The sequence below is a fragment of the Strix aluco genome, chromosome 15 (assembly GCF_031877795.1).
Source record: "Strix aluco isolate bStrAlu1 chromosome 15, bStrAlu1.hap1, whole genome shotgun sequence".
In the NCBI taxonomy this organism is placed as follows: Eukaryota; Metazoa; Chordata; class Aves; order Strigiformes; family Strigidae; genus Strix; species Strix aluco.
Window position 1 is genome coordinate 19,202,631 of NC_133945.1, and position 17,330 is coordinate 19,219,960.

The window sequence follows — 17,330 nt, forward strand, 5'->3', positions numbered from 1 at the left end:
ATAAACAAAGATGGAACTATACAGAGCCATTTCTGCAACTGCAGACTTTTTTTTTTTTTAATTAATGGCAAACATAACAATTGATTTGATAGGGGAAAATTGAGTAGGAAGAACAATTTGCCAAAGGCTGGCTGGTCTTTTAAGGAGAACTGGGCCTAACCCTAGCTGCTTGTTCCAGTTAGCCTTAAGTCCTCTTCTGTTACTGGATCCAACTACTGATAACTGCTACATTGTATCTAGATAGTAAAAAGGGAGATGGATACTTATGTCTGAAATGGATACAGAAGACAAAGAGAATGTGGAAGCTAGACTTTTAATTTTATGAGTTGGTCACAGAAAGGTTAAGATATTTTCAAGATTTCAAATTTTGTTTATTCTGGTTTTAGACAGTATAAGGCCAAAAAGACAAAAAAAAAAAAAAAAAAAAAAGGGTGCAGCTTTGTGTCTAGACACAAGATTTAAAAAAAAGTAATAACCAAAAGTGTAATTTATTCCCGTGTTCCAGAACGGGGGTGTGCTCCAATTACACTTCATTTCCCTTAGTGAAAGAAAAGCTTGTGCTGTCTTTTCCATGTTCATCTCAGAACAGACTCTTGCATGACTTGTCACAACAGAACATGCTAGATTGTTCATTCTCCTTGTTCTATCTCAGGACAAGGCAGAAAATACTGCTGCACTTCTGAAAGTAACATTCATTGGAATGGAGATGAAATAGTGAAAGTATGCTCTGTAGTTGTACCTGAATAGACAGCTTTCCAATATAGGACAGTTTCCAAGTACCACAAACTTAAAAATCACTCAGTACTAATTAATCATTACAAATGCATAACAAAATATAAATTATTTAAGAGACTGGGAAGTAGACCTTTTCAAGCATGGTTCAGGCTCTACAGAATAAAACTTAGTCGAGATTCTGTTGAACTACCCTCATGGCTTTCTGAAGAATTTATATTTTCTCTTTTGTATACAACAGACAATCAGCATCCTCTTCCATCCTGTTTGATGGCTCTAAATAATATTTATGTTTTGGGGTGGGGGGCTGGGTCAGTGTTTAATAACTGTAGTTAAAATATTGTCATTCTAACAGGGCACTGAAACACAGTTATAGAGGTTTGCTTTCTTTCTGTACCTCAAATGTTAGCAAGATCAAACTTCTTTTAAAAAAATTTATTCAAATACTGTTTTTCAGAGCAATTCCAAGTCAAAGAGAAAGAGTGTAGCAAATGTGACCTTATTTCATTAAAAATAGGCTTTTCTGTATTTCTCAAAATATTAAAAATTTATCTCTAAACTCTTTTGGCACAGACAAGATCTAATACATCAGAGAAACAAAAGAAAAATAAATCATAAAAAAAAACGGTCAAGCACTAAACCCATTCTCCTAAAAATAAAACAAAACCCTGTACGCATATCCAACACTTAGAGAATAAGCAACCATTTTGCATAGGGGGTATACACCTTCAAAACTTCCTCTCAGAAAACTGAAGCAGGTCCCATCTTAAGCACTCACTTCAGCATCCAACTGCGTCTAATCACCCGAGCCATGCTTACAGAGAAGTTCTCTCTATGGAGTAAGGAAGGACTTCTCAGATTTACTAATTCACTAAAAGTCAGCATCACACTGAGGCTAGTAGGGAAAAAAAGAATGATTCATTATGTATTATTATCTACAAGATCATTCACAGATGCAGGAAGACCTGCTTTCCCTCACCTCTAGTCACCTTTAATTTCTCAACTAAATGTCATCTTTCTTGCTTTTGACCAACTCCGTGGTTATATCTTTTAAAAAGCCTGACAGTGGGATTCTTTTTTTAACCTGTTCTTACCACTCTTTGCAATTCTCACTTAGGTAGAGGTTCTGATTTAATATTATTCTAAGATTTTCTCTAGGACGGAAGACAAGTAAAATGTCTGGAAATTCCCTTTTTTCTCGTTCTTCTTCTCAAGTGTCAACATGATTTGTTCTCAAAGTGTTTGAAACATACTTGTATATAGCACCACTGTCAGTAAAAATGAAGACAGCTGATGCATACCTGCACAGTAGCTGGTAACTTTCGGAGAAATCTGTATTTGCATTTTGGCAGCCACTCGCTTACCTGGGTTAGATGTTTTGCAGTTTACATTGTCCAAGATGGCTGGAGATGCATTTTACAGTATTTGCTAGATACTCAAATGTCACAGAGAAAGTAAAGTGTCATAGACATTTATCACAGTAAAACAATGTATAAACAACCTACCATTTTCTCTGCCATTACTTTTAAATTTTACTAATTAGTGTCCAAGAGGGCATCACATACTTTTGAAATAGTATTGCAAAGTAAGGACAGAGACATAACAAAAGTGTACTTCTACCTCAACAAGAAAAAGCACTGGGGTAATGATCATTTCACCAGATTTTTAATGTCTCAGAATTTAAAAAAAAAAAAAAATCAGCATAGTTCAGATCAGTTCACTGCTTTATCAGTATTTTTAGCTTTATCCTAATGAAAAATAAGTTGCTTTTACTTAAGGATACTTTCCAATAAAATCTGAATACCATTTCCTTGAAATGCACAACTTGTTTTACTTAATTCAGAGGCCTCAAACAAAACCTTAAAAGGCAGATTATGAACCATTCTGACTCTTGAATATATAGGCAAGAGACTTCTACTTTCTTCTTAGCTTGATCAAAAATAAAAATACATATATGAGTAAAAATACACATTCTTTATTAATTTAATAAAACCATCAGAATTAAAGAGGATTAAGTCTTCTTCCAAGGTATCTAGCTCACGTATCTCTGGCCACTAAAGTAAGAGAAGGAACCAAGGGTATGAGAATTAACTCCAGTCCACAATAATCTCAATTTCATGAAATACAGGTGGAAACTATGACACAGAAAATTTACCTGGATCAAATTCCTATTATCTATTTACAATGTTCATGACCTGTGACTACACTAAAAAAACCCCAAATTTTTCAAATTATCTGTGAACCCTTCTCATGCTCATAAACTTAAGACAACTGTGATATCTATCTGGCAAATATTTAGCCAGGTGTGATTCCATCACTCTCACCTAGTAATAGAGCGGTTCAAATGCAACCCCTGATTACAGCAGCTGTAAGTAGTTATAGTTTAAATTATGATGGCCTTACCATATTTTTTTTCCACAACCTGGCCTACTGAAATAGACATTTCATATGTTTTTGCAACTCCATCTTCGAAACCAGGTATGAGAAAAGTTACCTGCACACCTCAGTTAAAAAAAGCACGCAAACAGACCAAATAAAACAAAAAATGTATTTTAACTGGGTTTCTAACTTTAGTTCATGTATCACAAGATAACTTATCAGAGGATGAATAAGTAAAATATTCAATCCAACTCCATAAAAATACTTGTTCTATGTTTAGATATACAAGCACATTTTTATATCAGTTGTGTATCATTCTACTGAAAGTAATAGAACTTCAAAGCTGTATCTCCTGACATAATCTGGCCATCAGAATTTTCATTACTGATGATTATGCATGAGTCAGAAAAAAAAAAAAATCAACAGCAATTCCAGATCCTTGCAAACAGCCATATCACTTTGCTGGCTTCTAGTTAGGGAAGCCAAATTAAATAATCTGCTTTTGCAGAGAATCCAAATCTTAAAAGTTTTGTCTTATTTAGGGGATGAACAAATGAATAGAACCTATGCTACTGAAAGTTACTCTATCTACAAAAACTGTTCTGTTCATATAACCTCAGGTATCCTTTTAGTTGTTCCACTTAAACACTGCAGAAGCTGCAGCCACAAAGACCCAGATTTACCCAGTTTCTTGCCCTACTAAAACACTCCATTGAAGCTTATTATCCAACACACAAGCTAGTGACCGTAAGTATATATCGTGACGTCTAAAATTCACTAATACTGATAGTACATGCAAACGTTGGACAGGAAAATATTCGGTGTCTGTTGGGTGTCACATGAAATCTTTTGCTTTTTTGCTGAGCTCAGAAAGAAGCCCTGACTATAACACAACATTGACCAAGCTGACAGAGTAAGAGGTAATGTAGTATTGCCTGACTCATTCAAATTACGTTACCCATTGATTTCTGAAATAAAGGCTAGTGAGACAAAATTATGCAGATGGGAGGAGAGAATAACCACTTGTTTCTTAGTCAAACTAAAACTATTTAGATAGGCTATCCTGTTCACTAAAAACATCTTTTCGGTCAATGGGAAAGACACTCTGTGTCATTGCCCCTCCCTCTCCCCCCTGCACGTTCACTTATCAGGTATTTTATGATATAGGCACTTATTAGCAAGAAACAAAGGCAGGTTAAAAGAAAATAAACTCTTGCAATGGCAATAACAAAATACTTTCAAGCTGTCTGTAGCCTCTTGAACAAATAGCAGGTTTCACAGAGAATGCATGTTGGCTACATTGCTTGATCCATGTATCAAAAGCAAAAAAAAAAAATAATCTGAAGGTGTATTTCCAGAGGTTTAACACTGATAACTGAAAATTTTTGTAAATAAAGTAATACAGACCTCATCCATCATTATCACCACCACCTTACATCTCCTATTAAAAGCACATTTTGATACAAAAAGGAGAAAAACTTTGCAATTCAGAGAGAGAAGAAATTTTACATATACTCTCTCAAGAACAGAACAAAATACACACTCAGATGAAAAGTGATTGCAGTAGTAAAATGTTAGTCCTCCACTCACAAAGCGCTGGGAGTATAGTACTAGTAATAGGAGACCCTTATCACTTGCAAAGACAGAACACCACAATCAAGCCAGAATAAATCTGCATCTAAAGGTAAATCATCTACTTACTGCATTTCAACTAGGCAACTCAGCCAATGTAAACAGAAATTATGCACTGCGTTCCACTAGATCGTAATCTAAAAACAACCAAAACAACTATACACCACTTCAGGCAACACAGAAAGAACCTCTCATCATTTCTATTTCAAATGCATTATTCAAATAAAAACTGCTAAATTACAAAAGCCTTTTTAATGTAAGGTAACAGAACATATCCACAACATTTCTGAAAACTGGACTGCCAGCAAGTAAGTGTGATTTTGCAGGTAGCCTAACACACTAGCATCTACAAGTATTCTGAACGTATTCACTGCTAGCACTTCCCAATACAGCACTAAAACAAGGATTTTACAGACGGGTAAAGATGGAACTGTGAAGAAATCTGCACCACTACTTTTCACAGCGTATTCTAGGCAATTCTCTCACTTAGCCCTAAAATAAAATGGAACTGTCTCCAGATTACCACTTTTCCAGTTGTCAGTCAAACACACACACCAGTTATGGAAAATGAGATGCACAGATATAATCAAAATATCTTGACAATAATTTCAGCTTAAGAATGATGCACTTAAAAGTACAGTAATTCCCAGTTTATTAAAATAGTTAATCAAGAGCCATCTATTTCATACTTTTCTTCTACCCCCCTTTACCACCACACAAATAAATAAGGCAAAAAAAGCAGAAGAAAATATTTTAGCTTAGCTGCTTGAAGTCCTTAACAACGAACATAAGCTTAAACCCTCAGAATTCTTAGAGCTTTTCTGGTCACTATGCTAGAACAAAAACACACCTTAGAAAAATACTGACCATATTCAGAAAAAACCCCATCTTTTGAATCTTTAAGTAGCGCCTTTTGTATTAAATAGGACTGTCTCTCTATTTAGACTTTCCTATTAGTTTACCGAAAGGTCTAAGTAATTTCAACTTTATTAATTTTTATAATAATGCATATGAACTCCTCTTTCTCTGCTAAATAGAAATTGAGCCACCTAAACCAGCCATGTAATAAATAATTTAGCATCCATCATTAAAATGTCACATACTGCACTTGTGTTTTCAAAATATTTTACCATATTTCAAGTATCCAGAGCAATTGCAAACATTTTATATACCTGAAACACTCAAAGTCATGAAAGATGAAGCTAATATGGAGACATTTCACTTATTATTCTATAAAACGTACTACTCTTCTATGAATTGCAAAATGGTTTTTTTGATGCTGCACTTCATAATTTTAATGACAAACAGAACTTGGCTTCCCCCGTTCATTCTGAGCAGCCCAGAGCCACGCGTCCTGACAGCAGGGCAAGGGTCCCACGGCCGCCCCTGCGCAGGGACCTCCTCCACGCACACCCTCCTGACTGCACCATCCTCTGGACTGAAGGGTTCCCCCACCGGAGTCAAATGACAAACCTGGGATGTGAACCAAGGGCAGGATAAGAGGTCTTTTACTGGATTGCCACTTAATCCTCTGTGACATATTTTTTATCTCACCTGCCAGGACAAACAGCATGAGAGGTTTGAGGCACAGAAGGCCCTGCTGCCCACAGCATGTGCAGTTGCTGGGTTGCACTACCTGCTTTGCTCCTCACGGCAGCGTAATTGTGACAGCCTGTGAAGCCACCAGCACACCTTTTGTGCCAAGTCAGAAAACATCTCTCCACCCACATCAGGCATAATGCTATTTATGCATCATTTGTCCCATCACGTGATTTTTTTCCTCCTACCATTTCACCCAGGAGGAAGAAGGGAGAGGAAGATAGTTTATTTTTCTCATTACAAAATGTGTTAAGAAATCATAGGCAATACTAATAACATCGTTCTAATAAGATTTTGAAGGTGTATTTATTTATTGGAAAAGAAAACTAAGTTTGCAATATATTTAACATAACTTGATACATTTTGACATATCTGTAACTCTGAGCAACTACTTTCCTTCTCTCCAAGAACATACGCGTTCCACTTTTCATCATCTCACTCAAACATATGATCTCGGTAAGAGGAACACAAATCTTAATAGATTAATCCATGCAATTGGGAAAATACACATGGTTGTTTATCCAAAGTGTTTCCAGAAATGTATCCACAGTATTTGCCCTTTTTTGTTTGTCCTAAGTTTCACACATTCCAGTACTCTCTAACAAGAGGGTGTGGCAAAAGCAAATTTAAGATGTAGGATAGAGTTTTCTGATGAATTTAGGCGAGGCTGGAAAAGGCTGCACATACACAGCAGTACATAAAATAATATACAGCACTTGAAGGTGCAGAACCCCTGAAGACTAACAGTCCTCCACGGACATCTGAGCTCTCTCTTGCTCAACCATGCAGCATCAAACATGAAAAAACCCCAAAACAGTCCCCCAGATCTCAACGCAATACTCTACGCTGTTTGCATATGCAATCCTGGTGTAAATCCAATTGGAAATCATGGGGAATCCCTAATCAGAAATACATCTACTTTCTCTAGATATCCATGCAAATAAATAAATCACAATCTTATAAGCCTCTAAAATATTAAGCCAGCCTCGTATTTGAAAATACTTCAGGGTTGTGGCTCTCAACCTGCAACCCAGCAAAAATGTTTGCATAATCAGTTTATCAAGGCATATTTTTGAAGAAAATTTCCATTAAAGTTCTGAACATTATGTAATTACTGCTTAGAAGAGGATGATATAAATATGCCTATCAAGTGTCCGTTGCATTATTTATTTTGGATACTTTACTTTGGTCTACTCTAAGAGACAAGCAATAAGTAATAATGTCATAAACTGACTGCAGATACTGCAAATGCAGATAAAAACTTGGGGTGAGAAAGCGGATAAAGCATTTAATGTTCTGGTTCACCCACTAAGAGAGTAACTCAAACATTTGTTTTGTTTCCAAAATGCAGTTTTCATGTATGACATTAGGGAGAGGGAGAGAAGTATCCACATGAAGAACACTTTTTGACTGTACCTGTAAACATACCTATTTTTTTTGTAGAATAATTCTTATTGCTTGACTATTTTAGACCTATGCTAATGGAGTAGCATAGGCCTGGATATATCTTTCTAAGGAAAGAAAGAAAGGAAAAAAAGATTGAAGTAAGGCATCCCGAATTTTCAAAGGGCCCTTTCTTCTAATCTATCTGCTCGGATAATGCGTCCAGAGTGGCATTTTGTAATGACAGCAACTTTCCAACAAATCAATAGTTATTTAATTCCCAACAAGCTCTCGAGTCCATTAAACCTGATTACATTCACCCATTTCAGTTGGGTGCAGTTATTTTTCCTACACCGGCACTTAATCTATAACAGGAACTTATGAGAACTTTCAAAAGCAATTTCAACATCAATCAGCATACAGTGAAAGGCACGATTTGCTTGTAATTATTTATTGGACAGGATGGCACAGGGTCTGACTGAGCTCTAGCGTCCGACCTTCACCCCCAAATTCTAATGGATATGAAGGCCTGCTTGATGCGTTCAAGTGTGCTACCATCTCTCACTGCATAAAAAAATAGCACCAGCTTGCATGTCCCAGAAGACACAGTTTTTCAATACTTGATAATGGCCTCTGTGCAATGCTGTATTTCTATTTTAGACATATGTGTCTGATATTATGCCTAAAGAGAAGAACACAACTCAGTCTTCAATTACTGAATGGACCTACAAGGAAAAAAAAAAAGCTGTTTCCTGCTATGATTGCCCCTCTATGCCAGCTAACTTGTAAAGGAGCATAATGAAAATTTGCCTCTCCTCCACAGCTAATTTGACTGATCACTAGCATGACCCAGAAATGCCATAATACACGTGTGTGTCTCTCAACCATGTTAATGCATAATATCCAACTACTGACAGTTACAGGGTAGACTGATTTTTTTCATTTTGTCAATGCTTGGAAATGTTACTTGCATTCTTTCTTTATGTCTTATAATACTGTAAACAACAGAATACTTTTTGCTTACTAAGTGTCTGCATGATGTATTCAAAATCCTAAGTCTAACAACAGAAAATTCAGTAGTACCACTTTTTGATAAAAATAAAATCAAAACCAGACAACAGAACAAGAACAGCTAAATCTAGTAATTACCAGTTAACTTCTAAAACACAGAAGTCTTGCCCTGAAGCAAGATTACACTTTCAGGGTTCAAAATAATTCATACGATGCATAAATATTGTGTGAAAGTGATCTATTTCTATACACACAAAAACACAAACCCTTTTTCATTGTGTGACGCGTTAACATATTAATTAATGCATGTTTAACACTATTCATATTTGCTGTGCTAAAACACTTAAACTAAACACATGATGGTAAGTTACTTTGTCTTATGACCTGCCGTGGGAATGCTGACTCCCTCAGAAACCTAGAATGGATAGCAAATCCTCTGCCCTGTGGTCAACCTCGTGAAGCAAAGGCATGAATGTTAAACAGCAGACAAATCAATACAAGCAAATATAGCTCAACTACACCATTTATTCAGCCATGAGAGATGTCAATACACAGATTAGGGTGATCCATCTTTTTGATTTCCTACTGTCTTCTCACTGACTACATGAGAGCTTTTGCCTGTATTAAAAGTGTTTGCTTTCTCAACCATAAAAATTCCAATTATTACTCTAAGTGCACTAGAGTTAAGTTGCTTGTTGGAAGCGGCCTTGCATTACCTGAACAAGTCCAGCGAAGTATGGTGCTGCCGGCAGAATCATTGGCACTCCATATGGATGTAGCAAAACTCCTTGAGACGACAACATGGTTTAAGTGATAGTATTACTCCCACTAAAGCTAAACACATCAATTGAAAGTTAGGGGAAAATCTATATACCAACTTCTTCCAAACTCAGAGCTAGAACCAAATAACTTCTGTCAGGGGCAAAGCCCACATCAGCTGTAAAAAAAAGAAAAAAATTGACATCAGCAACTCTTAATGTTAAAATTTTCTTCAGAGACAACAGATAGAGACAACAGCTGCAAGCCTAACTCTACCAAAAAAGGAGGGTGCTATTTTGGGACCAGCTTAAGTAACATGACTAACCAACTACTCCTTATCAGTTCAGTTTTTAAGTACTATACACATACAGATCAAATTCTGTACAGGTCTAGCAATTAGAATGAATTTTGCTATCAGTTCTGGCATATACACGACAACAGTTACTATTAGAACCATTTAAAAAATAATCAGGTTTATCATGATTGTGTAAATAAACGTTTCCCTGTATTTATAAGCTGTTAAACAGTATTCATGTGAGAGGTTAGACTTAAGTCTGTTACGCTGGATACATATTGTTTTGATTTATTGTATTTTTCTTGCTTATTTTGAATATTTGAGCTAACTAATGCAAACTAACGACTTCTATTATAAATTAAGTGTAAATTATATTTTAATAGCTTTTCTAACCTTTCACAACATCTGTGTTGTTACATTTATCATAGCTTTTTTAAAAAGAATGAATTTGACCTTTAGAGTATTCCATATCTGTTCTCCAATTAAACTCACACTCTTAGTGCAAGAGACAAAAGAGCAAAATTTAGGCTGTTTTCTCCCCTAAACAAAACAGATTTGCTTTTTAATGTACTACTTGCAAGACAGTCTCTTCCACAGCTAATCATTTTTTCTTTAGACAAAACAAACTTAGCCATTAACACCTGCTTTCATGTGCAATGTATCTTCTATTGCAGTTATGACTAATGACAAGAATTACAACTGAGCAAGATTTTTTTAATTCAATAAAGAATTAGTTAGGTGCTTAAAACTTCATGCTACAAGTAAAAAAAACATAAATTAAAAAAATCCTCTCCTACAGTCTTTGAATAACCAGGGTGCTTCACATCACTAATTTCAGCTACTTGATTTTGTTGCATAATTACTTTTCCAGATAACTAATTGCAGACAAGATTTGATGTGATACTCAATTATTTAATGTCACATTTTGACCATCGTGAAAGGTTTTCAGTAATTGATTCTCATGTATCAAGGCAGCCGTGTTGCATGATTTAGAAATCTACCTTAGCAGCTGCATGTTGGCCCTCATTACTATCAGCCTTACGCCACTTCTAACTTTAGATGTTGAACTGTGACCCTCTATGATGCTCTTTTGAGAGACTGCCAATGAGGACAGCAATTGTCACATGATGAAGTGATGTTTACCTAGTTCCATCTCCTGTTACAGAATAGCTTCACTTCTCTGTTGGGGATAATGCAGTTCACATTGGTTATCTGACTATACTTAGCTATTAATCATATCCCTTGCTCTTTTATTATTAAGGAACATAATCCTGCAGTTTAATTATTAAACACACAGAGGCTGACACATTGTGGATTTTGCCAAAAGATTTTCATAAATTCCAATACAAAACCAGTTATAGACTTTCATACAGAAACATATAAACAAAAGGTATATATGAGAAAGCGAGTTGCCATTACAACTCATTTAAACGTATTTCATTTCTAAAACAAAAAGTTCATTTTAACTATTACCTATTTGTTTGGTCTAACAGAGTGCACTGCATTTGAAGAGAAATATTTCTTTCACCTAGGAATGGAGATTATAAAATGGATTCTGTGAGCTTTACTTAAATGACTCCAGTGGGACAACTGACATAAATAAGGATTGTTAAATTGCTCTGTAAAATACCTAGTCGGTTTTTTGTTTCAGCATGTATGTATTTGAGAAGATGTCTGAAAACCTAAAGAGCAAGATGATTTGTACAGGGAAGCACAGGCTCAAAGGAAGCTTTCCTGTGATCTGAGAGTTTTTGTTTAATATTTTCATTAATTATTTTGGCATAAGGCAACATGCTGGTAAAATTTCCTGATGACATAAAGTTGGAAGGTACTATCAAGACTGAGAATGATAAGAATATTATATGGAAAGAATTGCTCAATCTTACAGACTGCATTAACAGAAACAGGATGAAATTCAATAATATAAATCGTAAGGTCATGCTTCTACTAATAACAGAAACTTCAGTTCTAAACTCGGGAGGAAGACAAGTGGGACCTCATTGCAGCTGTTTAAGGAATTTGAGTTGCTAATGTGATGCAAATATGAAAAGGCAAATTATCAGCATTTCTTAATTTTATTTCTCAATTTCTTAGAGGTACTTCGAACAGCATACAGTTCTCTTCATCCACATTAAAAAAAAAGGTCAAATTCAACTAAAACAGCTGCAGAGAAAGCCCTTTCTGTGTTCTTCAGGGGAATGGAGCAACTATGTTGTAACAGGAACCTAAGAAAGTTTGATTTGTTTATCCTAGCAAAACTGTGAACAGGGAAGAAAACAGTAGGAGGAAGAGACTGTTTAAGCTAAGGACAATCCTGACACATTAAAAATAAAGGAAAAACTAGTTATGAATAAATTTAGGCTGAAAATATTTTTTTCAGGTTATTTTTTAAAAATATTTTGGTGTTGGCTAAGTGAGGGTCTAGAACAGCCTTCCAAATCCACAGTAACAAAAAAGGATGGTTTATAAAAGAAAATTGTATGACGCCAATAGTAGTGGTAGTCTGAACTCAGCAACTTACAGGAGGACCCTTCCAATCCTTTGCAAGCAGTATAAACATTCAAGAATAATGAAAATATCAAATGTCTAAAAAGCATTTATATTTACTACATTGAAGACTGTAATATATAAAAATAAACTTTGAAAATAAACTGTAGTTACCTGTTTTAATGAAAGGATGCTTTGCTTGCCTCACTATAACAACATGCTTCTAAATGTATAGCCGTATAGCACTCCAAATCCAAGCTCTGACTTTCTGGTTGGGCTCTTTGATGATGTCCCATGTGTGCACCAGCTACCTAAGTTCGCACAAACCTCTGTGAATCAAAACCACAGAAGTACAATACAGCTTTACTCGCATCTCCGCCCCGTGCCAAGTTCTGAACTTACGCCAATGCAACTACATCAGCTTCACCAGTTTATACCAACATATTTGTTCTCCCTCCCAGCCACAGAAAAAGGAAATTTGTCTTAAGTTTTCACCGGTAGATAGCATTAATGGCCACTCCTGTTCTGCAAGAACATACTGAATACATGAAATTTGACCATAAGAGTGCTGAGGACTCAGATAATGAGCCAGAAGAGTATTAAATATGCTAATAATTCTGTTTTGCTTTAGTAGGACGTCCAGCATGATTAAGATTAAGCACAGGCCTAGCTGTTTTTGCTAGGACAAAGCCAGAATGGCCAGTGCCATGCACATCAATCATCTGTCTGAAGCCACTGATGGTGACAGTACTTACTTCCTGCCTACTCCAGGATTCTTACTCCCTTCAAAAATTTAAGTATGTGTGTGGGTGGAAAAGGGGAGATCATCTATTTTAAACAACTATACAGCTTTCACTTCCATTACATTCTAGAAAATTATAATGCTGTTAGAAAAAAATGACACGCTCAGCCATTTTCAGTATGTTAATGGAGGGCATGTTTCTTCCAGCTGTTTCCAAACCCTGGGGTTTTTTTAATTAAAAATTTTCAAGGATTTTCTGAACCCAAAAACTTATTTTAAAAACAAAAGACAGGTGAAAAGAACAAGAAAATAGATGAACACTAGTTTTATATACAAAGTATGTATACACAAATAAAATATACAATCTTATTTGTTTCATTTCTGCAGAATTTTGCTAAAAGGTAGGTATTATTTATGAAAAGCTGGTTTTAAAGGTGAACAGAATAGGTTAAGCAAGCTAAGATAGCAGTAGAAGGTCACAAAACACATAACTATTTCAGGCCCAGTGGTCTAACGCCACGATCTTATGTTTTAGCACAGAACTGAAGCTACTGACAGGAGTGCTCTAAAACTAATTTCACTGCAGACTTGCTAAAAAGTTGTTTCCGATGGGAAGGAAATGAAGACCGCTGTACAGTACGGATGCACGCAGAAAGAAATAAAGCCAGAACTATGCCCGAAAACTGGGCTACACATTCAGGCAGAACAAGAAAAATGAAAATGATGCAAGAATCAAGGTTTTGATCCCACCTGCATATAACACCTAAATGGCACATTAGACAATGACCAAAATATGCCCCTAGGGAAAAGCAGATGCCTAGTTTTGCTATGGTTCAAGATAAAAAAAGACTTTAGCAACTTCCCTGGAGCCACATTGCCTGGAAAAGACAGATCCCTGCAATGCAGTCATCAGCCAATCAATGATGTACACACTTATCAGATCCTGACAGAAGTTATCTATTTAGACCATCTTTTTGCCAAATCATTAATCCTTCTTAATACCTATATCTAGTTCAAAATAGCACAAACAATAATTCTTCCAAATGCTCTACAACACCAATGAACTTCAAATAATTTCTACTTCCTTCCAACACTGGCCTAACTTTCCCATCTCACAGATCATAAATAATCCAGGTACCACCTTGGCACCCTCTTCATAGCTTATGCTATGTCATATTTGATTCCTTTAACCTTTTCTTCAACCCTCCCATTTTCTGGACACCTTTCCTATTCTCCAAACGCTCTCCATTTTCGCTTTAAGATTTCTCAGTGGTTTTCTGGTAAAGGAAAACCCAGAACTGAGAGGATAAAGGAGGTCTCCTGGTAGTTTCCATCACCCACAGCAACTTTAGATTATTGTCCCTAAAAAAGTATTACCAGATCAGTATCATGCACGCTCTGAAAGAGAAGGTGAGCTGCCACTGATTAGCACTGCCTGAGGTAAGTAGACCCAGGCAGAAAAGGCTGCCCTGCATGTCTTCCCTCACCCTCATAACCATGACTTCTGCCACTTTTATAACTACTACGCTTGTCCTCCAAAGACTATTTCCACCTTTCTGTACAAAACCTTTGGGACCAAAGGCTCTTCAAGGGCACCTCTAGATAGAAGCACTATCCAGATATGACCCCTGTCCTCAGCTGCTGACTCTATTCCACTCTTCTAAGCAAACCTTGAAGTACACATAGGAGCTGTTCATGCCAAGTATCAATTCCCAAGCCAACTCCTATTATGCTTAACTGCAGAGCCAAAATACAACATGGATATTTTAGTGACTTTTAAAGTAGAAAATATCACATATACAAATCAAAGATATCTACTGATCCCATACTGATACAAGTATGGCAGATGATATCAGAGTTTGTCGAGTTTATTAAGCATCTCAGTTTATACTAGTGTATAGGGCAAGGATATCGAAACTGTTTACAACTGGGAGAGCCCATCTGTTTCAAGTACGTGGAACACTTGTGGGATACAGCACATTGGGTGTTAAAACACTTTTCTTCCAACCTTAAAGTTTCTATTTGAAAATAACATTAGGTCTTAGGAGCAAACTGAAAACTAGCTGAAGTTCAAGATGAACCTAGACAATTCTTTCAATCGGAAACCAGCAATGCTTCAGTTTCACTTAGGTTCAGCTCTCTAGCCTTTTTCTTTTAAAAATACAACGGCGGCAAATTTAGAGATTTCAAAGATAAATAAAGATAATTAATTATAGTCCTGCTGACTATGAGACCTTCAGACAGAATCGCCTCACACAAAAACTTAGGAAGCATATTTGGGAAACAATTTGTAGCCCTAGAAAAATTAAAGCTCTCACATTATAGGCCAATTGGTTTTACATTATTTGAAGTGCAATATCTCAGCACATGTTGGTCTCCGAGCACATGTCAAATCCTTTTTCTTTGGTTTGACCAACTCCAAACTTTCTGTTTTGTTGTCAGCACTGTGCACTGATTCACCTGCTGCTCTATTTATCTCACTGGCTAAAGAATGGCATGTTTACTTGCATTTCTTTTGGAATGCTCCCAGAAAGATCACTTCTCCTTTCCCTCCTTGCATTGCCCCACAACACATCCTTTTACTACCTCAGCAACCATATGGTACTTGTCATCACCTTTAAGGGCTCACTTCAGCCTATTCCTACCCTAGCTACTACTGTGAACGACTGAACGATTAGTACCTTGTTCAAATTGCCTTGAATATTATGCTCCTTCACATCCTAACCACACTTAAAATGGCATTAATGCTTTCTCTTGTAAGTTCCTGATATCAGGTAAGAACTTCCTATAAACATCTATGAATGTTCTCTTTCAGCTGATAAAACCTCCTCTCGCCAGAATGCCACACAAAAATGTTGACTGGGGGATGAACCGATCGCTGAGTAGCATGATGACCACTATCTCCGTTCCCCTGCAAGTCAGCTGTACATCTGTATCCATCTTAGACTGTAAATTCCTTTTGAAGAGAGCTGTGTCTGGTATAAGGAGATCACCTATGACAGTACTATGAAAGAACACACACACTCAAAACACACATCTACTTAGTTTCACTTTTTCAGGAATATGTGAAGGCAGAGATTTTTACATAAATGGCTTGCCCTCTTCTACGTCCATTCCTGCTTAAGCTAGATTACTAGAGATACATATTTGTCTCCTGAGAGCAGCTAGAGTGATTTACCCTTCACTGAGTCACAAAACACATTCACTTATACAGGTGATAAATGTATGCTTGAGAGAGGAAGCAGATTAAAAAATGGAGTTAAGGGGTGCTTTTGTGGCTGGACTTCCTTTTGGCTACCACAGGAATGTAAGGATCAGTCATCATCCATACGTATCATGGCACAAAACCAGAGAACAATCTGTGAACCTCTACTCCCTGAAAAGGCAAACAAATAGTTAAATAGGCCTTTTGACTTATCTGTGTTTTCATATGAATTAGAAACATTCTGAATCACAACAAGATTTGACTTTTTGTGCCAGCATTTGTGTCAAAATTAAAGCAGAATGAATCTGGAAACTTCAGTTATTTAATGGGCTGGGCACTGAACTAGGAAGAAGGACATTAGATTGTGCAAGAAGTCACACAGAAAATCATCTTCTAAAGCTACAAAAAGGGGTGCAGCACACGTGGTGATGCAAGCCATTTGTAGGGCAGCTCCTTCAGTGAATAGCTCCATGGCCCTGTACAATTCTATTTGTGAAGGGAGTTTCTGTGTTTGTGTCCTATTGTCCTGGATTACCCAGAAAAGTTAGCTGCAGAACTGGAGGAAAATACTACTGCTTTAACTACCAAGAGTCGTTTTTGACATGCGTACATTACTACTTATTCACACCACCAAAGATGTGTTGCAAAGGTCTTCACTATGTTTCTTATGTCTTAATGAGCACTGCATTGCTTTCCTCTTCTTACAGAGTTCCATACTGGCTTTTATCCCATAATTCCCATTGGCTTGATAGGGTACCAAATCAGTTATATTTTCACTGTTGGCTTCTTTGAGAACAAACTCCTGCCCATCTTCAGGCTACTTTAGATATCTTTTGCTACTCTGCTCTTGAATATATCTGACATTTTTTAAAAAGCTGAGATAAGCCTCCAATCCATGTGAAGTTAAGCAGTTTTGAAAATTTTGTATGGAATGTAGAGCAGACACTTTCAAGATCTTGTGCTTGTCTGACATAGCCAAATTGCTGAAAATGACATACATTCCAATGGCATAAATGATAAGCAGTATCACATATATCCTTATTTAGAAAAATGTCAGGCTACATATATGTATTTCACAAAATATGTATTACTATCATAGTTCCACA

The 17,330-nt window shown here is 36.4% G+C and overlaps 1 protein-coding gene across 27 annotated transcripts in view; it reads right to left on the minus strand.

Annotated features, from left to right (window-relative positions):
• LOC141930165 (RNA binding protein fox-1 homolog 1) overlaps positions 1 to 17,330 on the minus strand; it is a 920,114-nt gene that overhangs the window by 258,232 nt on the left and 644,552 nt on the right. For 5 of the 27 annotated variants that reach the window (XM_074840607.1, XM_074840609.1, XM_074840615.1 and 2 more), the window contains 2 exons: positions 12,452 to 12,606; positions 9,453 to 9,673 (listed from right to left, as the gene is read on the minus strand). The exons of 19 other annotated variants lie outside the window; for them this stretch is intronic. In XM_074840607.1, coding sequence (XP_074696708.1) covers positions 9,453 to 9,539 — 87 coding nt within the window. In that variant the 5' untranslated portion in view covers positions 9,540 to 9,673; positions 12,452 to 12,606. Of the gene's footprint in view, positions 1 to 9,452; positions 9,674 to 12,451; positions 12,607 to 17,330 lie in introns of those variants that run through there. 3 more of the 27 variants (XM_074840610.1, XM_074840617.1, XM_074840630.1) reach the window with 2 other exon arrangements.